Source organism: Brachyhypopomus gauderio, chromosome 21 (genome assembly GCF_052324685.1).
Source record: "Brachyhypopomus gauderio isolate BG-103 chromosome 21, BGAUD_0.2, whole genome shotgun sequence".
In the NCBI taxonomy this organism is placed as follows: domain Eukaryota; kingdom Metazoa; phylum Chordata; class Actinopteri; order Gymnotiformes; family Hypopomidae; genus Brachyhypopomus; species Brachyhypopomus gauderio.
Window position 1 is genome coordinate 1,118,637 of NC_135231.1, and position 23,523 is coordinate 1,142,159.

The 23,523-nt window shown below is 47.6% G+C and overlaps 2 protein-coding genes across 8 annotated transcripts; one reads left to right on the forward strand and one right to left on the reverse strand.

The window, feature by feature from the left end:
• Positions 1–124: 124 nt before the first annotated feature.
• On the forward strand, positions 125–19,775 carry bcl2l1 (BCL2 like 1). Of its 5 annotated transcripts, XM_076984342.1 has the most exons (4): positions 125–197; positions 300–380; positions 3,125–3,907; positions 17,087–19,775. In XM_076984342.1, the coding sequence occupies exons 3-4, from the start codon at positions 3,350–3,352 to the stop codon at positions 17,228–17,230; spliced, it is 702 nt and encodes a 233-aa protein (XP_076840457.1). In that variant the 5' UTR covers positions 125–197; positions 300–380; positions 3,125–3,349; the 3' UTR covers positions 17,231–19,775. The 5 variants fall into 5 exon arrangements, with proteins under 5 accessions (XP_076840457.1, XP_076840458.1, XP_076840454.1 ...); XM_076984343.1 differs by lacking the exon at positions 125–197 and having other exon boundaries at positions 236–380; XM_076984339.1 differs by lacking the exons at positions 125–197; positions 300–380 and adding an exon at positions 424–592.
• A 274-nt stretch (positions 19,776–20,049) lies between these two features.
• Positions 20,050–23,004, reverse strand: cox4i2 (cytochrome c oxidase subunit 4I2). Of its 3 annotated transcripts, none has more exons than XM_076984345.1 (5): positions 22,774–23,004; positions 21,501–21,594; positions 20,935–21,099; positions 20,629–20,760; positions 20,050–20,296 (listed from the first exon to the last, which is right to left on the reverse strand). In XM_076984345.1, the coding sequence occupies exons 2-5, from the start codon at positions 21,592–21,594 to the stop codon at positions 20,163–20,165; spliced, it is 525 nt and encodes a 174-aa protein (XP_076840460.1). In that variant the 5' UTR covers positions 22,774–23,004; the 3' UTR covers positions 20,050–20,162. The 3 variants fall into 3 exon arrangements, with proteins under 3 accessions (XP_076840460.1, XP_076840462.1, XP_076840461.1); XM_076984347.1 differs by having other exon boundaries at positions 22,873–22,996; XM_076984346.1 differs by lacking the exon at positions 22,774–23,004 and adding an exon at positions 22,250–22,393.
• Positions 23,005–23,523: the final 519 nt, after the last annotated feature.

The following is a 23,523-nucleotide window of genomic DNA, read 5'->3' on the forward strand; positions in this document are numbered from 1 at the left end:
AATCGGTAAAGGTATAGAAAAATGTTTTACACCATTTTTGTGGTAACAAAGGTTACCATAGAGATTTCTGTTATTCTATGTCTGTGCAAACTCAACCTCGCATGGGCTGTCAAAACTATCCATAAATAACGTGGTTAGGAAGCACAATTGCAGAAACACCTGCACACCATCACATCATTTACCAAAGTTGCGTCCCGGTGAGAGTGGACTGAATTATCCGTTTCAATAACGCAGTGAGAAGACCTGTTCTAATGCCTAGAACACTGAATTTCTAATAAACACTTGTTTTTTTAACACAGAAAAAGCAAAACTATATCGAGTCCTGGAGTTGAGACGTGTCACTAACCAAGGAAAAAAAACATGCACGGTTTGTAATGCAGGTGGGTGTTCGTGTTGAGAGTGAGTAGCGCTGGTCAGCTGCAGCGAAGGGGCGGAACGTGCGCGCGCGCCTCTCGCGCGAGCAGCGGCGCTAGTCAGTTAGCTAGCATAGCTTCAACCAGAAATGTCGGATTTACAGTCGTCCTCTGACTGGAAACCTGCCGAGTTTTTCGGTCATGTAGGGGACTGGGACTTGACCCTCTTAATTATCTGAGTGAGTATTGAGCGCTCTATTGATATAGACTACAATTATCTGTGCTTTGTACAAATAGCTACCTCGCTCAGCTAAAAAACCAAACCCATTTGTGTCACAGATGCTAGTTGTGCTAGCGCAGGATTGACGTAGTTAGCGACCGTTAGCTGGCTGGAGTTGCACAGGATTATCGACTATAGTTCAGATTACAACGGTCCATTTATTTTCATCTTTATTTGCTTGTTTGGTTAGTTTATTTAATTAAACACAGCATTTAAGTAGTAGATTGAAGCATTTGTTTAGCTAGCTAGCTAGATTTCGAACTCCCAGTGGGTAAAAGAAATGAAGAGAAGTGCCGCTGGTCGGTATATAAGCTGCCCGAGTTAGCCGAGCAGCTCGGCTGCAGTGAGGTAACCTAGCTGTGTGCCTGTCTAGACAGCTAGCCTAGCTACCTCACTGAGATTATCGGGCACCATGTGTTTGGCTAGCTGACTGTGTCACAGCATTGCCCGATGGTGTAGTTAGCTAGCCACGTTTCTAGCCAGCAGTGTGACGATCTTCAAGATTGCCTCTCACTGCTTATAATTCAAGGGGAAGGTCCGTCCATCATTTGACTTCATTATCTGGACAAACTACACTTTCATTCACTGAGGTTAAATATCGGGTCTATAAATGTAATATACATGCAACCCATCGACATTAGCTTCCGTTACCTAACGATTACTATTTAATTCGCTAGATAAATCACTATTTCCGTACATTTGAAGCGATCTGACGCTGGGAAAGGAGGTAATTTCTTACGTAATGGTTAAGTAGGCTGGGCACAACAGCAGCAGTTTTAATATCCTATCGTTGTGAAGGGGAGGGCCAAGAGAAACAACTCTTCTACTTAGGTATATTTCTCACATACTGTACCAGTGGAGATTGCAATAGAGCTCTTTGTACAACAGATGATCCCAGTAGTGTGTACAGTCTCAAGACTCGGTGGATTTCTCGGTGGTGAGCAGGATGTTCTTTACATTTGTAGGTGAATGTGTGAGTCAGGCTGTCATGTACGTTGTCGATAAGTGAGCTTGTGTATGTCCAATGTCCAAAGTAGAGATGTTATTGATGCTGTTTCAGTTAATTTCTAACTAGATTAAGACTATTTTTCAAATAACATTACTGTGGCGTGCACTGGATGCCTCGGTTCAGACAGGACGGGTTTCTAAAGGGCGTGTTAAGAGATTTTGTTGTTGTTGTTGTTTCTCAGATTTCAAATACTTCAGTTGAGTCCTGATACTGCTTGCTTGGCTGTGTTGACATTAATGCCAAGCATTCTTAGTTTCCGAGTTTCGACAGTGTGTTTGTAAATAAATAATGAATACCAGATTTTGACACTACAGTGTAACACGGGATAATACTGATCATGAAACGACTTAACATACAATGTTATTGACCTGCTATGTGAAATGTGCCCCTGGTATCACCTCCGGTCGTTAATGAGTAATACGCTAACCAAATCTCTTGGATAATAACTAGCTGGGTCAGCTAACTAAATTCCTTCTGGTCCCTTAGAACTTTACCATTTAACCATCCACCCCCGTAACGTCCAGTCGCTGTTTACGAGTCCTTCTCTCCACGTAAAAAATAAAACAAGTGGCTGAGATATTAAACTAGAAGCGTGGTGTGCCTCCTACCGTGCTGTGTGTGCTTGGCTGTTATTAGCTACCACGTGTTTGCTTCTTTGGAGAACCGCTAGTTAATGCAGGTTGTGGGCAGAACTCTGTAATCTCTCTCATGTCCTTTGTCCGAACCATTGTGTTCCATAATTCAGCTTGTATCCCAATCGTGGATCACAGGATAGACACGGTTTACCGCCCCCTCCTCCCCCGTTTCCTGAGAACATGGTTTCCACGTGCTGTTAGTCAGTCACTCTCTTCTATTTACTTGTTTTGGGAACAACCCAGAAGGACGTCACATTTTCTGTTGAGCAATATAATGAAAGGGCTACAAATAAATGTTATGTTTACTGATCGCTCTTATTGTTAATTATACCAGACACGCACATTGTGCATATTTTTATTACCCAAATTTATATTTGTTATAAATCGCAACGTTCATCGTCTTCAGAAAGATCTAATGGGTTTGGGACAAATTTTCTCAGTTTTCACGTTTTTATTTGCTGCATCTCTTATTTCCACATATTCGGCTTGGATCAAATGTGAAAATAATCATTCTAGCCACGCTGCCCAGTCAAACCCCCCACACTGCTCAAATTCCCCTGTGTTAAGGTCAGTGCAGATTTTTCTCTCTTCTAAGTCGTACAAAAAGGCAGAAGAGAGATCTTACCTGCTCTTTGTTGAAGACAGGTGACAAGAGGCTACCATCTGCTGCTTTGAGCAAGCCACCCAATTAAATAATAGGGGTTTAGCAAAAAAAGCTGTTTATTTATAAGGGCCCTTAACCTCTATCTAAGTTTAATTCTAACCCATCCTCCTTTTTGTTTGTTGAAACTGTGCCAGTGTGAGTGATCACTAATGAGTTCCTTCTTTCGCTGTTTATCAACTGCAGCGTGAGCCGTCGCCCCATCCTTGATCGTGTTTGTTTGTGCTGGATGACACGTAGAAGAAATCAATGAAGATCAGAGATCAGCCTGCTTTGCGATCCGTGATGAGAGAGTTTGTGCGGAGGCCAGTCTGAGACAGGGGACACGACGGGGGTGTGCACGCCACAGACACCGACGAGAGAGAGCAGGAGCGCTAACCAGAGTGACAAACCACAGAGCAGGACTCAATTATGTCTTACTACAACAGAGAACTGGTCATGTACTACATCAGGTACAAACTCTCCCAGAGGAACTATCCCTGTAGCCATATTGGACTCTCAGAAGATGTGGTCCAGACCGACGGGAGCCCGGTGGTGGAGGGCGGTGCGGAGGCCGCCGAGACGCCCACGGCGGTGGCCAACGGGTCGACGGCGAGCCCCGCCCGGTCGCCGGCATCACCCGGGCCGAGGCCGGCGAACGGCAGCGCGGGGCTGGAGGCCGTGAAGGAGGCCCTGCGGGACTCGGCCAACGAGTTTGAGCTGCGCTACGCCCGCGCGTTCAGCGACCTGTCCTCGCAGCTGCACATCACGCCGGCCACAGCGTACCAGAGCTTCGAGAGCGTCATGGACGAGGTGTTCCGCAGCGGCGTCAACTGGGGCCGCATCGTGGGTCTGTTCGCCTTCGGCGGGGCCCTGTGCGTGGAGTGCGTGGAAAAGGAGATGAGCCCGCTGGTGGGCCGCATCGCAGAGTGGATGACGCTCTACCTGGACAACCACATCCAGCCGTGGATCCAGGAGCAAGGAGGATGGGTAGGTGAAGCGCCACACACGGTCCTACACACGGACATCACGGGGGGTTAGGAGCCCTCGTTGTTTACCTTTTCACACACGTCGGTGGTAATTGCCGTAGCAGCAAATTAGGGGGTGGAGAGTGGGTTGTGCTTAGCCTTGATTATTTCAAAGCTGTCTGGTGCCGTTGTTTTCGTGTATTTGACTTGGTGTCCCTGTGTATTCAGCCTGATTAAGCATTCTGATTGCCTGTTTAAGACTCGGAAAGACAGCGAAAGAGGGCTAAGTCGGTGTTATTGATCGTGCTCCGTGGTCGTCTCTGGTGACTGCGGGCACACGTGTTTTGCATTGCCTGATTCATTGGCTCCCCTGGGTCGAGACAAGAGCTGTTTTTAGTGTCTCTCTTCTCCTGGGTGTGGGTGGAGATCTTCTAAACCCTGCAGAGGGGAAAAGTACAAGCAGATAACGGTGCAGGCTGTGGTCAGCTGAGCATTGATCATCTGCCTTCTCAGCTGAATCGAAACTGAACGGAACAGAGCGAGCAGCGAGCGTCATGGGAGATAAGTACATATGGCGGGTGGGGGTGATGGGGAGGTGGTTGGCAGCGGCGATGGTCCATTGTTTTCATTGTTGGCGATCCATTGTTCTCACTTTTACGTTCCATGTTGTGGGTTTTTTTTTTTTTTTGCTCTCTCTCTTTCTGGTCAGCTGGCCGGTGGCTCAAAAGACATGCTGTCAGTAAGGTCATGCAAGGGGGCTTTTATGGCATGCTCCACAGAACCAGGGTCGGCTGGGAACGGAGGTGTGCTGTGAAACGCAACTCGCTCTCTTTGTGGCGACGACCGCCAGACGATCGGGGTGGTCTGTGGGGGGATATGATATGGAAGTCATTGTCTAATTGGAAAGGTCATTGTGAGTCTGGCATTTGATTGGTTGCCGAAGCATTAAGTATCTCTCTGATTGGTTGGCTTGTTTAGCTGGTACTGGTTGAGCCAGAACTGAATTTAATCATTCATTTAGGGCTTGGGATGATCTGAAATGCTTCAGGACAGGCTTGTTTTCCCCAGGCTTCCTCTACTATTCCAAAATGTCCTGACCCAACCCCTCAGAGCACACAGTGTCCAAAACATTTGCAGAAGCAAATGTCAACCCATCACTAATAATCCGAAGACAGTGTTTCTGCCTTTAGATTATTTCTTGTCATGTATTGTTGCTAAATGTGGCTTCAAATCAGACTCCAAAGATAACTGCAGTTACAAAACGGTTTGTTACATATTTTTTTTTGTTCAGGTAGACACTGCACATTTAGTACCTCAATGGGTGAATGGGCTAACAATGGCTGAATGAAGTCATGGTTGCAATTCTTTGGCACCCAACTTCTCATTTTCACTTCTGCAAATGCTAAAGGAAGCAAGACTGTGGTTCTGACATCACTTCCTGGGGGGAGAGGAAAGTGGGGTTACATGTGTGACATTGGGGAGAAAAACGGCGTGTGTGTGCATGAACACACCGAATATAGGCCAGTTCTCTTCAGAGACCTGCACATCTACCTCCAGTATCACTCACACGTATGGTAATGACTCTAGTGCACCAGCCCCTAGCTAATTGCTGGTTACATTTGACTAATGGGATGTATTGATCACCCACTCCAACACTGGGATATACTGTCAACTGTGGTATTTCTGAAACGAATGCATTGTCTATTTAGCCGAGAAGAACAGTTTTAGACGTGAAACGGTGGTCATGGTAGGGAAAAGATGGTAATGACGTTGATGGGCATTCGGTTACTTCTGTGATCTTTTGCCATTAAACACTTGACTGCTTGGTGTCTGAGGTGAGACTGTAACGCTCTACTAAGTGTCACTGTGTGTAATGGAAAATCTGCAACCACAGAGCAGAGAGCCCTCTACCAGGGGAGAGGGACTGGCCCTGCTCCTGGGGACACCCACGCTGACCTGCCTCTTCTCTCTCTGACTCATATCACCCCCAGTTCTTTACTGTAAACCTTGGGCTTCCCAGTCTGACAGGAAAATAATATTTTTTCTTTCTTTTTTTTTTTTCTTTTCTTTTTTAAGATCAGACGTGCTCTCTTTACACACACCCACATAGCCAAAAGAAAGCCGTTAACAGCTGTTGGGTGCAGGTGTACCTGAGTGGATCTGGGCATGTAGCTGCTTTTTGCTCTCTTCATCTGTTCTCTCTCTCTCTCTCTCTCTCTCTATCTCTCTGTCTCTCTCTCTCTCTCTACCCCTCCCCCCACCCTCCCATTCTCTCTGGCTCTCGCGTTCTCTGTCTGCACTTTTGCAGCAGTTACTGTGCCTAAAATGCTTCTCGCTGTCTGTCTGCATGTGTCTGTCTGCATGTGTCTGTCTGCACGTGTCTGTCTGCACGTGTCTGTCTGCTCGCCCTGCTGCTGTGACTCCAGTCATCCCAGCGAGTGCAGGTGGAAAGTCTGGGGATCGTCTGCCGACCACGTCTGGAACTCCAGTGCCAGATGGAAAGTGAAAAGGCAGCAAAACAGAAGTGAAGTGACACGGGTGATGTGCGTGCGTTTGTGGGCAGGTGTGTCATTTTCAGGACCCTTTTTGGGCTTATCTGTTCAGGGGTGTTGGATGAGCAGGCGGGAGTATGTGCTCTGAGTAAACGCCTTTATTCAGGTCCGTATCGCATGCGTCGTGTTCAGCCTGTGCGAGTTTAAACATAACAAATACGGATGAGGGGGAGGATGGCGGCACAGAGAGGAAGGACCCCACACTAGCTGCTGTGACTCCTGCCACGCGTCCTTCGTTTCTCCTTTAGTGTGTGTGTGTGTGTGTGTGTGTGTGTGTGTGTGTGTGTGTGTGTGTGTGTGTATGTGTGTGTGTGTGTGTGTGTGTGTGTGTGTGTGTGTGTGTGTGTGTGTGTGTGTGTGTGTGTGTGGACGTTCTGCCGTGGCAGTGCCTCCAAATCGCTCATTAGCGCTAGTGTCCAGAGAGGGATCTTCACCCCTGCTTCCCCTTGCTTGCCCCTGCCTGAGCGCTGGCTTCCAAACACACAGCTTGTGTGATTAATTAAACACACACAGAGAGCCAGCACTCTGTAGCGGACGCACTCAACCATACGTTTAAACAAAGAGCTGGCTTTATAGCCTTTTAATTACCGCCCCGTCCGCCCCAAGACGCGTCTCTTTATCGTTCCTGTTTAAGCTATAGGCTGCCTGCTTCGCACGAGTCCCGGTGGTGTAACGTGTTGGCGAAATGCACACGCAAACGTGCACACGCATCACTCTTCCCGTCTGTTAACCTGTGCTGGCCTCTTGGGTTTTATGAATGGGGATCTGCGGGCAGCGTCGACATTTCCTACTTCACCTGCTGTAATTCTTCGTCCTCTTATCACTTTCTCTTTCTCCCCGTGTTTCCGTTACAGTGTCCCCTCTCTGTAGCTCCCTCTCTTTCCCTCTGTCTCCCCGTCCCACGTGGGTGGACATGTTGCAGATGAGACGTGCAACAGCGTGTGCGCGTCACCATGCTGGGGGTCCCTGTTCTCACGCGCCTCCGTCCCTCCATCACTCCGTCTGATCCGTCTGTGCCATCGATCCGCTTGACGTGATTGCTGTGCGGGGTGAACGGTGTCCGTGACACGCCTTCCGCCAGCACTTACTGTGGCTATTATTCAATACATCACACGGCTGTGCGTGTGTGTGTGCGTCTGTGTGTGCGCCTCTTTGTCAGGGGACTGCCTGTATGCCTTTGTACTTTGTGTGTGTGTGTGTGTGTGTTTGAGAGAGAGAGAGAGACAGAGAGACACAGACATAGAGGGCGAGGGGTTACCTTTGTGCCTGTCTATTCTCAGGTATTTGATTTATAGCCTAGCTCTGCATTATTGGAGACAACAACCCTCACCATACACGTGACCATCTTAAACAAAGACACAAAGGACAGTCACAGTGTAGAGGGGCTTGTGGTGGTATTTATCCACCGTTCGCTTTTCACCCGTTACAGAAATAGGCACCAAAGGATAATAATAAAAAAACTATTTAAAAATTGATCTGACTGCACATGATAATTGTGAACCGTTACGATGAGCACATAGAACTAATCTGCTCTGTCAGGTTTTCCTCAGCTATCCTGAGACTGAACCTACTAAATGTGCTCAGCACAGGATCCAGGCTGTGCAGGAAAGGGTTGTTGGTGAAAGATAAAACAGCCGCTTTCTTGAACTTGGTTCACTCCGTTAATTAAGTGTACTTTTACACATTAGTGTTTATGAAGCTGAGCTTCATGTGTCTGGCTGGCTGTGTTTATTGGTGGTTTGAAAGCCAATTACATGTTACAATTTGGATGTATATTGTGAAGGGTTTTAACAAATATTGTAAATAACATGTGCGGCGTGGAAAACACTGTTACACACAAACGATGCAACAATTAAACACGTCAGTGTAGGATGGCTCGAATGCAATCCACCCCAAGACCATATGTCTTCACTTTCAAAGATCTTACCCTCCCTCAAAGTCCTCTGCACAAATACACTGTAAAATATGTCCACCTAACTCAGCAAGATGACACCACTTTCATTCTGAGACTTGGAGACATAAACCATGGGATGTCGTCCATCCAGCCGAGTGAGATCAGAGGTCCCCACTGTTACCGGCCTGAGAAGAACAACTGTGTTAACACTATAAAGATCTAAAAGGAACCATAGGGTGCTTCTCAAACCGAAGGGTTGTGACCGGTCACGATCCTCTGACCAGGCTTCGCGCAATGAATGTGATGGTTTTTGTTGAAAGGCCATTCACCCCCACCCTCCCACGTCCACACTGACCCATGGGCTGGTTAGGCCCACACACGCTGGCGCCGGGCACCCGGCGAGGTTGGCAGACCGTGCCCTTCCCCCTTTTCTCAAGGTCATGCCACACGCTTGACCAGGACAGCCGGGCCGCGCAGGACCGAGGAGCACGGTGCATCTGTTTGACACTTTGTGAGATTTTGGGGTCTGTCTGTCATATGGTTTGGGGTTTCGTGTGTGTGTGTGTGTGTGTGTGTGTGTGTGTGTGTGTGTGTCCGCATGTGAGTTTGCTCACACGTTTTGTGTGTGTGTGTGTGTGTGTGTGTGTCGTGGACAGACTGGCTGAGTGAAAGTGGCAGTAAACAGATGGTGTGATTCAGTCTTGTGCAGCCTTGTCGCCTGTGTGTGAGAACGAGAGGGAAGAGGGTGGGAGGCAACGGGAGAGAAAAATAATGGGAAATGCCAGGGGGTGGGGCTTAAGTAGACCACTCTGAGATGGTGGGGGTGGGGCTTGGGTAGACCACTCTGAAATGGTGGGGGTGGAGCTTGGGTAGACCACTCTGAGATGGTGTGGGTGGGGCTTGGGTAGACCACTCTGAGATGGTGGGGGTGGGGCTTGGGTAGACCACTCTGAGATGGTGGGGGTGGGGCTTGGGTAGACCACTCTGAGATGGTGGGGGTGGGGCTTGGGTAGACCACTCTGAGATGGTGGGGGGTCACCTTCAAGGAAGGTTGGTGCACTCTGTCCCGGGGGGAGGGGGGTGAGGGGCCGTAGGGAATTAAAAACCCCCAAGAGGCATAAACAAGAGGGAAAGAGACGCATTTGTAGCTTGCAGGGATTGTTTTGCTTTGCATAACATGTAGTGGGTGTGAATGTCGGGAGTGGTGTATTAGGCCAGAGTGAACTGGTCTGTGCCTGCGCACACACACGCACACACACACACACACACACACTCACTCACACGGCACACGCCGCTGTGTGCCGCCAGCGTGATGAGTCACGGGGCCGTGGTCCCGTGGCGATCCGTGTGCTTCTCGCTCACCTCCTGCTGTGATTGGCTGCTGCTCCTCTATCGTCCCTGTGCTGCCTGCTTTAATTCTACATAGTGCATGTGATGGTCCTGAGACCAGCTGATCAGTCCACTGGGTCACTCACCCTCCCCTATAGTGTGTGTGAGTGTGTGCGTGTGTGTGTGTGTGTGTGTGTCGGTGTGTGTGTGTGTGTGTGTGTGTGTGTGTGTGTGTGTGTGTGTGTGTGCGTGTGTCGGTGTGCGTGTGTCGGTCACGTAGAAGACTGATTTGTTGCTTTCAGCCCTGCTGCCCTAATACACTTATACTGAGATTAGGCAGCATCACTGAACCCACTCCAATTAACCCTGGAAGAGCAGAACACGGCCCGGCACTGCTGACCTCACGCTGGCCCTGGAGAACTAAGGAACTCTGGTGTCAGTGTTGGGTGTGTGGAGTGGCTGCTTTGTCTGGTGTTTGGGCTTTGTACTGTGGTATTTAGGGGTGCTTCTAAATGTGACTCCAGTCTGCCTCTAAGCATTGACTAAGCATGTGTGTGTGTGTGTGTGTGTGTGTGTGTGTGTGTGTGTGTGTGTGTGCCGGGGGTGGGAATGTCCCTTAGCCAGAGGTCTACTGGAAACAACAATCACCACCATAAATTCACTGAAAGCTGTCTCAGCCCCACCTAAACCAGCCAGGGCTGGAAATCAGCTCATGAGCATTTCAGCATGTGCTTCTGTAGTTTATTTATCCTCTCCGCCTCTCCGCCCACGTGTCTCCGAGCCACACCTTGTCTCCAGGCTGACCCCTCCCCCTCTGGCCTGTGGTGGGCTCCTCTCGTCTGTGTTCCAGGACGCCCTCATCTCCCTCCATCTCTTCTGTACTCTTTCCAATAATCCTTCCTCCTTTTTGTTCTTCAAACCACCAACAACCCCCCCCCCCCCTCACCCCCCCACTCCAACAAACAAAGCAAAGTCTCGAAGCATATTCATTCTCCTGCCTTATGGCTGATATCAGATTATGGGAAGAGGCTAATCCGACATCAATAGGATTAGAGAGAGAGATGTATGTATATACAGAGTGAGCGGACCAGTAATGTGACAGATGAATTACAGTACAGCATGAGTGGTGCACTGGTCTGATGAGCAGCATCTCCATCAGTGTCTTAGTTCTCCCCCGTGTAGCTTCTCTCCTTCATGCCCCATACTCCACACTCTTCTCCCTAGATCATCTCCTCTCCTTCATGCCCCATACTCCACACTCTTCTCCCTAGATCATCTCCTCTCCTTCATGCCCCATACTCCACACTCTTCTCCCTAGATCATCTCCTCTCCTTCATGCCCCATACTCCACACTCTTCTCCCTAGATCATCTCCTCTCCTTCATGCCCCATACTCCACACTCTTCTCCCTAGATCATCTCCTCTCCTTCATGCCCCATACTCCACACTCTTCTCCCTAGATCATCTCCTCTCCTTCATGCCCCATACTCCACACTCTTCTCCCTAGATCATCTCCTCTCCTTCATGCCCCATACTCCACACTCTTCTCCCTAGATCATCTCCTCTCCTTCATGCCCCATACTCCACACTCTTCTCCCTAGATCATCTCCTCTCCTTCATGCCCCATACTCCACACTCTTCTCCCTAGATCATCTTCTCCTAGACAGATGGGGGAGGGTCTCTGCCGTGAGGGTCTGCTGAGCATTCATGGAGGGGTAGAGGGTGCTGGAGAGGAGCTAACATACCACTGCCGTGACCGTGGAACGAACACACACACACACACACACACACACACACACACACACACACACACACCTTGTGCTGGCTGGCTTGGCACACTGTTTCATATGTATAAGACCTAACGTATGCTCGTTTCCTGCTAGACCTTCCTGGAGGAGTGTGTCTGTCTGGAAGCATATGGTCACGCCTGGGTTAGATCTGACCTGTGTGTGTGTGTGTGTGTGTGTGTGTGTGTGTGTGTGTGTGTGTGTGCGCATGCATCTCTGTTCATCTGTATGGGTAAAGTGCCATTGGGACTGCACATGCCCTTTCTGGGTTTGCCTGACTGAGTTGACGTCCCCAGTGAGATTGGGACAGATTGGAGTCTGAGACCAAATATCCGTCCTCATTAATCTCCTCTTTAATTCATATACTGTACACCCAGACATGCTCACAAAGGGATGTGTGTATGTCACCATAGTAACACAGAGGGCCCCTCCCTTAGTCAGACCTCAAGTGATATGACCTAATATAGCACGAGGGATGTTTTGGTAGATTCTGTGTAACACAGTGATCAGGGTTGAGGCTTCTGGTAGCGTCATCGCTGCAGAGGTCAACGTTACAGATGATTCATAACATTTCTGTCTTTGATCATAGCAGCACAATAGTATTAGGATGGTAGCCATGATGCTACTCACATTATTGTAAGCTCAGGTGGGAAACTTCATCTCTCTGTGTCGCAGGCCTGTCTAATGGCCAGTACAGGGCAGCCGTCTGACCTAATAGGCCTGGCCCAGCTCTCCTTTCACCTGTCTCTGGGTCGTTTGTTGGTGTCCAGTTGCAGCGGTGCTAGAATGTGCTCCACCTGGTTGGGCAGTAGACTGAGGAAGTGGCGAGCCGCCCCCCAGCACACACCCCGCCTCCTCGGTTAGCCACACCCCTTGCTCAGGGAGCCACACCCCGCCCTCTCCTGTGGGAGGGTGATGGCAAACTTGCCTGTGAACCAGGACGCAGTGGTACATGCTGCTGTGTGTCGGGCACATCAGCGTCTTCCACTTCTCCCAGTTTACCTAGAAGCGTGTGTGTCATTAACGATCTGGTTTGCTCTGATGTCATTGACCCACGGGGTCAAAGATGTTGACCAGCACGATGAGGTAAACGCCAGAGACGCCGTCGATCGTGCCCTTTGACCGCAGACATGCGCAGAACCGCTCTGAACCGCTGCACTTTTGACCCTGGAAAGAAGCAGCTACAGCACGTCCTGTTTTATTCTGCAGGGGTTTTGTAACTCTTGAACATTCCTGTCTTGTCTCACATCCTGTGTGTGTGTGTGTCATCAGTAAAAGCCCATCACACACCTCCATCCATCATGACTGCGTTTGTGTGCGAGGCTATTAAAGTGACTCAGCTGATGTTGACACTAAGTAGGAAAGGCTGAACAGGTCCAGGAACGGATGTTCTGAACTGAGCTCTGGGTCATGTTTTTTGTCACAGCAACAGTCATTTTGGTTCCTACCAGCTGATTTCCTCACAGTTCCTGGGAAGCAACATTCCAGCCTGATTTTTTCAGGAAGTCCTTCCCTTCCTGCCAGACCCGATTGTTGTGTTCTGGGGCCGGTTCTGGGGGCAGCCCCCGAACACTGCTGCACTTGTTCCCTTTTTGTTTATCCCCTCAAACACGTCACGTGCATCTAAATACAGACGGCGTGGCGTGTGGAGGCGATGACGCTGCACTGGGATGTAAGACCCTGGCGGGCCTCATGAAGCAGCAACTCCACTGACTTTGATCCACTGTTGGCTTCCAGCAGTTTGAGTGTGTGGTACCCGCTGCAGAGGGTATTCACAGTTACAGCTCAACCCTCTGGACGTTTCCTCTAGGATTTAGCCTGAGATGGCAGACCAAAGACTGACCTTGTCCCTGAGATGGGTGTGATCACCGAGGCCCTTCACTGTACCAGAGGAGTGTTTCGCCACACCAGCATACAACAGATACGGTTCTGACCAAATGAGTGTTCGGTGTTTTGGGACTAAGAAGCCACTGAAATGAGTTGTCCTGTAAGAGTTCAGAGGTCGCTCTGATGCAACTGGGGAAGAATCTGAACAGTGTGACTCAGTCTGTGATCACACCGCTGGGGGGGGGTAGATATCTCAAGCGTGCCAGAACCTCTCACACACCAGTGCTCTGTAGACCACTTGATCCACTCTCAAACTGCTCTCTCTACCAGGTCATGCTTACAAGAGTATTTAAAACACACAGAACATAAGGGTGACTCATACACACGTGCTGTCACAGAGTATACACACACACACACACACACACACCTCTGCTGTTCTGCCTTGCCAATGCAGTAGCAATGTCTTCCTCTCATTAACATGCTCCTTCATCCCCCCCTCTCTCTCTCTCTCTCTCTCTCTCTCTCTCTCTCTCTCTCTCTCTCTCTCTCTCTCATATATATATTCACTTATTATCTATGCTCTTCTATTCTCCATATCAATCCGCTCATAGGCCTGTCCTATGCTTCTTTCATCCAGCGCTGATCTGGGATCTGTATCCCCAGGGCTTGTTACACCATCATTATTTGGGTAAAAAAATAACAAAAAGAAAGGAATATAATCTCAGTTGATCCCAGAACAGCCTCAGTCTGTGCTGTGGAAAGAGGCGTGTGCAACACACCTGGCGACAGTTAAGGCTGCCTAGTAACCAGAGTCTCAGGAGATCCCCCACCCCCAAGGCCCCTGATGGAGCGTGTGGGGACGGTGGAGGAGGAGAACGTGCCTTCTCACCTACTGGTGTGGCTGGCTCATGTATAACATATCTCCATGCATTAGGTGTTCAGGGCTGGGCTTGTTTTAATAAGCGGGCGTGTGGGCGTACGACAAAGAGTCTGGAGTGCGTCAATCATCCTTCAAGGACAAGCTTGTAAAGTGTGTGTGTGTGTGTGTGTGTGTGTGTGTGTGTGTGTGTGTGTGCGTATGTGTGTTTAAAAGACGGTTTGGTGATGTGGTGCGCGTTGGGTAGTGTAGATGGAGACATGTTGAGGCATGAACTGTACCTGGCTGTGGGGGTGGGTGTTTCTGGATGGGGGGGGGGGGGGGGGGGGGGGGTGATAAATGGCCTGAACAGTGGTAACGGGATTGGCCAGTGGACAGACTCGAGCGGCCCACAGAGTGTGTGCAGGACCCCAGCCTTGGTGCGCAGCTCCTCGCCAGAGCCAACAGCTTGGTGGGAACTTGTGAGCGTGCTCTGTGACGTGTCCCTGAATGGTTGGTACAGTTTGAAGTGCACCAGAGAGCACTCGTTTGATCCGCCCCCCCACCAACTCCAAAGCGTTTCGGCTCAAACGGGCTGAGCTGTGCTAATCCTCTCCTTCCACTGGACCCTTTGCTGTTCCCATGTCAGTCACACCCTGAGTGTGTCGTCTTATGTAATGTGAAGCACACCGCAGCAAATTAATACATTTTTAAAGAACAATTACACATTTTATGTACGAAAAAGCCTAATTTCTTAATTGGAGAGAGGCTTTATCGTTCTGACTGTTGCATAGAGACAAGCCTCAACATGCCTTGCTTGGTCATTAGCTTGGCTTCCTCGCAACACCCACATTCCTTTCATACCAGTCCACCTTGGTCTCGAACATGTCATGTAGACTTAGTTTCAGAAGAATGTGCAGTGTGGGTGAGCACGCAGGTTCATGCAGTAGCTTTGGTTTCAGTTGGGTCAATATTTGTGTTTCTTCTGAAGCCGCTGAACCAGCAGATAGGTTAGTCTTCATGGGCATAGCAGGATCTCCTGACACTGAGCTCGGAGGAGGCATTAGCGTAGAGGAGGCGTGACGGAGGAGGTCCAGGAGGGCACAGAACAGTTCGTTCTCTCAGAGTAGCTTGGCATGCAGGAATGCAGAGGCTGGCCCTGGAACAATTGACGTGTGTGTGTGTGTGTGTGTGTGTGTGTGTGTGTGTGTGTGTGTGTGTGTGTGTGTGTGTGTGTGTGTGTGTGTGTGTGTGCGCTCTGTGATGTGCATCACGCAGCTGTGTGTGTCGGTGTGTATTGGCAGTATTGAGTCTAGAGAGCAGGCCTGAAAGTGAGGTCACTCTTTTGCGTCTTTAGCCCTGATAAAGCTCCACTCTTACACCCGTATAACTCTCCGTCTCTCTGTTATCAGCCCACACCACTCCTGTCTCCTCAGCCACCACTCCCTCTCACGGTCATTTCCCGTGAAATACTCTCTCACTCACACACACTCACACACACACACACACACACACACACACCCGTCGTTCAGCCCCCTTCCTAATAGCTCTCTTCACACCGCTTCACCCTTTCCCTGCTCCTCTGTCACCTCCTGGCCGTCCAATGACGTCTCTCGTTTACCTCACTGCCCTCCCCAGCCCCTCTTGGTCTACAGACGTCTTCGCTTGTGACACGCGTAACCACACGGTTTCTTTTGCTTGCTCGCAGTGCTGCTGCTGGGGCTCTCAGGGCTTCGGTCCAGGGACGCTGTGCTGGGTGCCCGGGCTGCTCCCGGGTGAGGTTGGGTCTGGGACTCTCACGCAGCTGGACCACTGTGAACGTCCAGCAGCATACGGTGTGATGAGGGTCCCCCTGCAAGTCTTTTGTTCTCCCTTCACTCGCTGTTTGTTTTATTGCTTTTTGTTGAGGTGGTTTATATAGGCCTTAGTTTTCGAGTGATGTGATTCAGTTCTAGAGGATGCTTGCTTTCATGGTCATGTCAGAATTCTCAGAAGCTTCATCACTAGATAAAGAAGCTCATTCCTGCCTCATCATCTCATCCAGAAACTTCTGCTTTTTGACTGCTAGGGGCGGAAGGCGATGACATCAGTGTGCAGGAGCAAGTGCGGGTGGGTGTGTGTGAGGGTGTGTGTGTGTTTCCGAGTGTTGTAATGAGGTCTGCATGCTCTGAATATTTTTCCTGTGATTGCCATATGCCTCTGGTGTCGTTGTAAAACACGGAGCACACAAAGCATTTAAAAGGTGAGAACCGTGAAGTTGTGATCGCGTGAGTGGGTCCACAGTGCTGAGACTGAACATCCCTGTCATTACAGAGGGTTGAATCAGCGCTGTGGTCTCGCCTGCCGTTTCCTGCCATGTTCTGCTCAGAGTTCTCAGCAAACACGCTTCATTTGTTTGCTTTTCCCTTAGGAAACAGGTTACTGCATTAAGCCTGAAATTCTCTTTCAGTTCTCCAGATAGAATTGGGGTGGCTTCAGATTCCTGCTGTGAAATGAGGTTAGTTAGGTCTCTGACCCAGTGTTAGGGATGTGCGCCCCCTGGTGGTCACGAGAGTCACGCTTCGCGGCGCACACAAGCTTTGTTGGAGGAAAGGGCGGGCTACAGGCCTTTGCTGGGCAGGACTATGGAGGAGCTGTGTGATTGGCTGTCGTGGCCTGAAAGCAAACCGAATCCACCAATGCTGTATGCCACTGTTTGTGCTTGTGGGTTTTGTGCTTTACCACAGTAGGAATTTTCCTCTCCTGTATGAGATGAACCAGCTATTTATTTGTGACTGTTGCTGGAATTTTCCATCCACGCCGATGTGGTCAAAGCCACGGTCATCAGTCGCTGCTAGGTAGTGTTGGAAATAAAGAGACGTTTCTTAAAGTGTGGTTGTGCGTCAGCTCATCAGTTCATCCACATTGTGGTTTCTGCACCATTTGCCCGTCCTGCTTAAGCCATTCTTCTTTTACAGGAGCATTTTGCGGAGATCTTCGGGAAGGACGCAGCAGCGGAGAACAGGAGGTCACAAGAAAGCTTCAAGAAGTGGCTCCTGGCTGGGATGACCCTCTTCACAGGGGTTGTGGTGGGCTCCCTCATCGCTCAGAAGCGTCTGTAAAGAAAGGCCCGCTGAAGACCAGACCCCCCCATTCTCACAGCGTCCACCTCACAAACAGGAAAATGAAGGAACTTTAACCCCACTTAAACTATAGATTTTTGGGTTTTTTTGTGTTGTTGTCCTGTTTTCCTTGCCAAGAATTGCCATGTTTACAGCCCCTGCACTGTGGACAGCACAAACGGCTGATGCATCAGTGTAACATTTTTGCCTTCAGCCACAGACTGGTGTGAGGGGACCTGTCGCTGTTCGACCCAAAGTGGGGTCAGTATTACTACACTTCTGATCCTCAAGTCATCTTTTTCACTCTCCGGCAAACACACACACACACACACACACACACACACACACACACAAAACAAAACAAAACAAAAAAAAAGTTTGACCAAAATACTCACTTTGTTTTCTTTTGGTTCTCTGTATTTCCGCAAATCCACGTCCATTCACCTTGTCGACCTGCAAAGTCATTTGCTTTTTCATGTTCCATTTTTAAGTATTCAAATTAATCTCTGATTTTTAATTAGGATGGGAAGTAGCATTAACGCAGATTACTTTTAAAAAAAACTAGTCTAAATGAAAGCTGATTCATGCAACTGCAAACATGGTTAGGTTAGAAAAAATTGGCTAGAAAGACGTTTTCATTTACATGTTCAATTATCTAAATGTTGGTTTATTAAAACTAATTTTCCTGTAAGTGTGGTATCACATAACTAACTTTCTCTTCGGGAGTATTGAAAGAGTGAGTACATACGTCCCACTGTTTGTTGCCACCTTACACTGCATCATGCACGCATAACATGTAATAATTCATTTAAGACAGAAATTAGATTAAACCACATTGCCACAAGAGTCCCTGGTGTCTTGTGTGGTCTTAGAGATGGTTTTGTGGTATTTGTCTTCAGAAGCTCAGAATACCATCAGAGCAGGATGTAGATGTTCAGCTAAATATAGTTTAGGTAGTAAGATTATACTTGCTTTAGTCATAATTCACACCTGCCATTGAATATGGTAAAAAGAAATTGGTGGGTGAGGAAGGGGGATTAAATCTGCATCCTGATCCAAGTTGGTTAATACTGCAGCACCAAGATGGATCCAGCGAGTTGCCTAGCTAAACAATCAGATTTATGTCCTGTTTCTGAAAATCTAAAAGAATTCCATCGATTTTGATCCTGTTTAAAACCTGTCTGGTCTATCATGTACTGTGTGCAGCTTGGTATAAATGTTGGTTACGAGTTAATGAGGCTGCGAATGTCCGATTTCTTGAGTTTGTATTCTTAGGACGCATGTTTCATTCCTTTACATGTTTGTTAATTGGCTAAATTATGGGCCAAACAATAAGGAAACATCTTATGCCTACCGAGTACGATACCTATCGCTCACCGGTGTAAACCCACACAGATCCGTCTGCGTGGTGCGGTTAATCGTCACGGCGTTCGCTGTCCTCGCGGCTACATGTGCGCGTCACTCAGCGGTTCCAGCTGCTGTCCTGCACGCCCACTCGTGTCAAACCGCCAAAACGGTGTCGAGCTAGGCTTCAAAAACACGTTTAATTAAAAAAGACGGCGTCAAATACGCGTTTTCTTCAGCAATGGCTAATGATGATTGGCGAATGGTTTGATTCCGCTGCAAGCAAGGGAGGTCGATACTAGTACAGGTAATGACAGTACAGGTAAATATCACAGCCCTTAACCCACGTGCTGAGATCACCCGCGCATCCCTTCTCTTTAATTTTACAAGCCGGGACGAGATGTATCCTGCTGACAGGGCCATTAAAACTGAATTACTTTTAACAGCAAGGTGTATTTTCAGTCGTCGCTGATATGGTTCACTTTTCTTCAAATTCTGTCGCAATTTACATTTGACAGGACTTTCCACATTCACTTTGAGAAATTCTGAAACTGCCCCTAAGTGTATTTATCGCTGCTCTGTAGACACTGATTTTACAAAATACATTCCATGTAATGAAAAACTGCTGCTTGCATGCCGTGTGTTTACTGCGCGAGAGGTGCCGCGTGAGTGTGCGCTGTGGTGACCGTGTATGAGAATCGCTTTGACGGTAAGCTTCAGAGTAAGATGACCAGCCTTGGCACGACACTATGTAAACTAGTTAACTTAATGACATTTAGAGTAGCATAATAGCATAGTGAAAATATTTAAAGCCTTCTGATGATTTGAAAATATTATTTATGATATTTGGTGTAAACGCATAGTGTTCATATGGCCTTAAACTCCAATATTTCTTTCAGGTGTTTTGTTACTCATTGTGCTAGTATTTAGTCAAGTTCATCGAAAACTAGGAAGACAAAACAGAAACTATTTTTTTAAGGCTTTGGGTTTATTTAAACACCATATTTGAACGGATTGTTATGTCTTAGGACTTTTTAAAATGTCTGATCATTAAACTGAATAAAAATCATTTTCAACCTACTAGATTCATCTGGACTTGTTCATTAAATTAAGTATGTACGGTTTCAACCAAAAAAAAAAAACCTAACAAAAGTCTGGTACTAAATTTAACTATTGAGGGATTTTTGCATCTTTTGAGTGACATTTTGAACAGAAATTCCCCTTGACGTGTTAAATGTGATTAGCATCTTCAAATGAATATGGCAAAAATCCCTTTTGGTGAGGGTTCAAAATTAACATGAGTACTACAGAAGACACGGGGCTTCACCACACAGTAAGTTATGATGGTGAAAGTTATGGTGAATGATTCCTATTGTACACAGCTCTGCGTAGGTGCCTGTAGGTAGCCACTTGTGAGATCTTCTCACCATAAGAATGTCAGCTACATTTTGCCTCTTACAACAAAGCAATAGAAATATATTTTATGGCAGTTTTAATTGCTTCTCATTAGAATATTCACATGGATTACGGAGCATGGACACCATGGCAACACAAGGGCAGGTTAGGCGGTTGTTGGCACACCCAGAGTCTACTTCCACTGGCCCTTCTCGTAGTCCCACTTGGCAGAGAATCCCTCCACCGGGTTCATCCGCATGTCCAACATCCTCTTCACCTGTTTAGCCTCCCACTCCTCATCAAAGGTACGAGGACGCGGAGGGTACACTGAAGGGGAGGGGTCACTATTAACATGAGGCTCGGAGGTGCCCATTTCACAGAGGGTCTAAAATGTACATTGTGTGTATGTAAAATATAAATTAAACACACAGTTCCAAAACAAATCTATAGCACTAAGAATTCTGATAACCAAAACCATCAAGACTGCTATACACATGTAAAAGGAGGATGAATTCAAAGAAGCCTACTGAAATGATGACAGCCACAAGTGACACTTGCATACACTTGTTTTAACACAATCAAATCTCCTGCACACAGTTATGAGCATGTACGCGCGCACACACACACACACACACACAACCATTACAGGCGCTCCTCACCATAGTAGCGCTGCCAGAGTATCACCAGGCCAGTCATACCCACAAAGAAGAGGATTCCACTCATAACAGTCTTCCACTCGTGGGATGGCTTCTTCATCTCTGCATACGACTCTTTAAACATAATCCTGTACACTAGAAGAACAGAGCATGGAGAGAACAGTCAAATGTTGGCAGGCACAACCAATCACCCTTCTGTCCCCAAACTTTACGGCAGCTACAGTCTTTTGCACACTTCTGTTATGGGGTGCCAATTTAACTTCATGTAACGGAGAGAAATGGACTGGAAGATATGAACAAATTACAAACGGGCAATTTTCTCCTCCTTTGAAAGGTTGTTCCAGGGTCCTTTCTCTTTCTGTTTCAAACTCTTGTCAGCTGCACTGAGGGCATCCTGGTATGGTTTGTCTGGGAGAGGGGTATCCAGACGGTCACAGTACATGGGCAGAGACATGTCGGTCTGCTCTGACACTTCTGTGATGGAACAGGAGGAAAAAGTATCGAGTGATGACACACCCCAGAAGAAAGCAACATGAAGATTCATTTTATTGCGTCTCGTAGTAGACAGCACCCCCTAGTGGGGTAAACGAGCTTATCATGTTGATAGAAATTTCTTAGCACGAGGCAACTGTTGCTACCGACAAGAGCTTAGGAAAGCGGAACCCAACGGCTGTCCTGGAGATGCAACAGTCTGCAGAGTGCGGGCCGAACCCTTATGTAACACACCTGATCCAGATTCTGAAAACCTTCGGTAGCAAGAACATTAGAGCAAAGCGTGTTGGAACTACACGGTGAGGGTGGTAAGCCTCCAAACTAGAGAATTATCCCAATCTAGAACAAAACAAAACATCTTCAGCCAACATATTTAGCGTTACCGTGCCCATGGCTGGCCATCCTGGCACTGCTGGCATTGAGAGCCATTACTGCCCGTCCAGACAGCAGCAATCGTCCTGCAGTCAACCGCAGCATCTGAGCGAGAATAAACACACACGTGGGCATGATTTATATATTATACAGTTAAGGCCAACATGAAAGTTAAAATTCACTAGGAATTGTTTTTTTAGATGTCATGTTAAGTTATTCATACCCCCTGAAATTATCGCTGCTTCTACATCGGTCTAATTGATGCTCACAATGTCTACCTTTATTTCTAGAACATTCTACTTGACCATAAAGTGAACAGTTGATGCAGTAGTCGGTAGCCAATTAAGTCATAGCTAAAAGCATAAGTTTAGTGAGGAGCTCCGCTTGTGCGTGGTGGCTGCACACAAGATGGGGAAAGACTATAATCGCTTACGCGTCTGTAAACCAAAGATTCATAATGCATTTCATCAGAACCAACTTGTTTCGAGATGGACGTTTTACCTGAAATGGCCGTTAGTGGCTAATGTAATATGTATTTATGCATTAACTACTGCATCCAGTACAAAATGCAAATCACGTTTTAATCAACCTGGCAATCAACGTTTGCTGTTGGTTACAGTAATAACCCGTCGCGCCAACATGAGGCCGATTTCATATTCTGTACTGCATTCGCAGTAAACGCAGCAGCGTGACACGACAGGCTAGCTACAGTTGCACTTTCTGTCGGTGCTTTCCTAAAGTATATTTTTGTGAAAATTACCTCAAGTTAATTGCTTCCACTCTATATTGTAAAGGGAGAACAGAAGCGTAACGTCTAAAGCTTCGTGCAAGCAGAGAGGCCTGGCGTCAACTCGGCAACTAAAATGGGGGAATTTGGCAATAGCTCAAGACTGTAGTTCGCAGGAGCTGCGAGATTGGCGGACAACCTCGTGCTGCATGAACCGTTGTCCAAATATAGTTTTGCCCCTTTTCACTTCTAAGGCGGTTTCACTAAAACAGTCTAACATGTAATGTGCCAAAATGTCACCATGCACTTTTGGTTGTTGAGAAGGAGATTTCTCTGAAGTTGCAATGCCAAAATTTTGTTGCCAAAAACATGAATATTGGAATTCATTACTGACACCAATTCTCAACCTTACGCAATCCTTGTTTTATCAATGCTATCTATAAGCCTATCCGTGCATATGTAAACTAGAAAAAAGCATGTTTCATAACTAGAACTTTCCAAGAAGACCGTTCTCCAAATTCCATGTCTCTGGGCGAAATGTGAACGTAGCTACTCACGGTTTGCCTTAGAGACTGCGCCACAGGACTGTAAAACCACAGGTAGGCCTAAGCAGACGGATTACCCCCAAGAATGATCACTTTCTTTTTATTTTCCACCTTTTTGCGTGCGCGTCCCAGTCTTGCTTTTATCGATGGTCGCGCAGGACAAACTCGGCGGTGGGCGGGAGAGGGAGGGAGGTTTGGATTTTATTCGGACTATAGCCAATGCGACACTTGGCTCCTGTATAATCTGAGGAATGATCTAACTTGAGAACTGCGGAAAGAGATCTGGGTTGCAGGCGAAATTTAAAGACGCTAATCGAAGTGATAGAATATGGTGCGACAATGAATTGCCCTTTAATATTACGGCGCGTAATTATCGCACCATTTACAATAATACTCTTTTTATTTCATTTTATTTTGACCTCAATTGTGACATGCGGGTTAAGTTTATCAGAACTGGGGCATTGCTCCTGATTCCAAGACACAGGCGCAGAAAAACAGATCGAACATGACGGACAAGGTGAAATGTATAATTGGATAAATGAAATGAGAATGGGGAGGAGGAGCTGCCTGCAGGCCTAATTAGGCATATCCCATCAAACTGGATACGAGCGTGTCTACCTTGGCATGCTGGTATTTGTCCTGAGGAGTTACAGTATTCACAACTGCAGGCGGTCATGGGTCGTTTAAGGATTCCCATCAACTCGCACCTTTACGTCTTCGCCTGTCAGTGTTTCTACACTGAGTATTACCTCGCCCAATTTT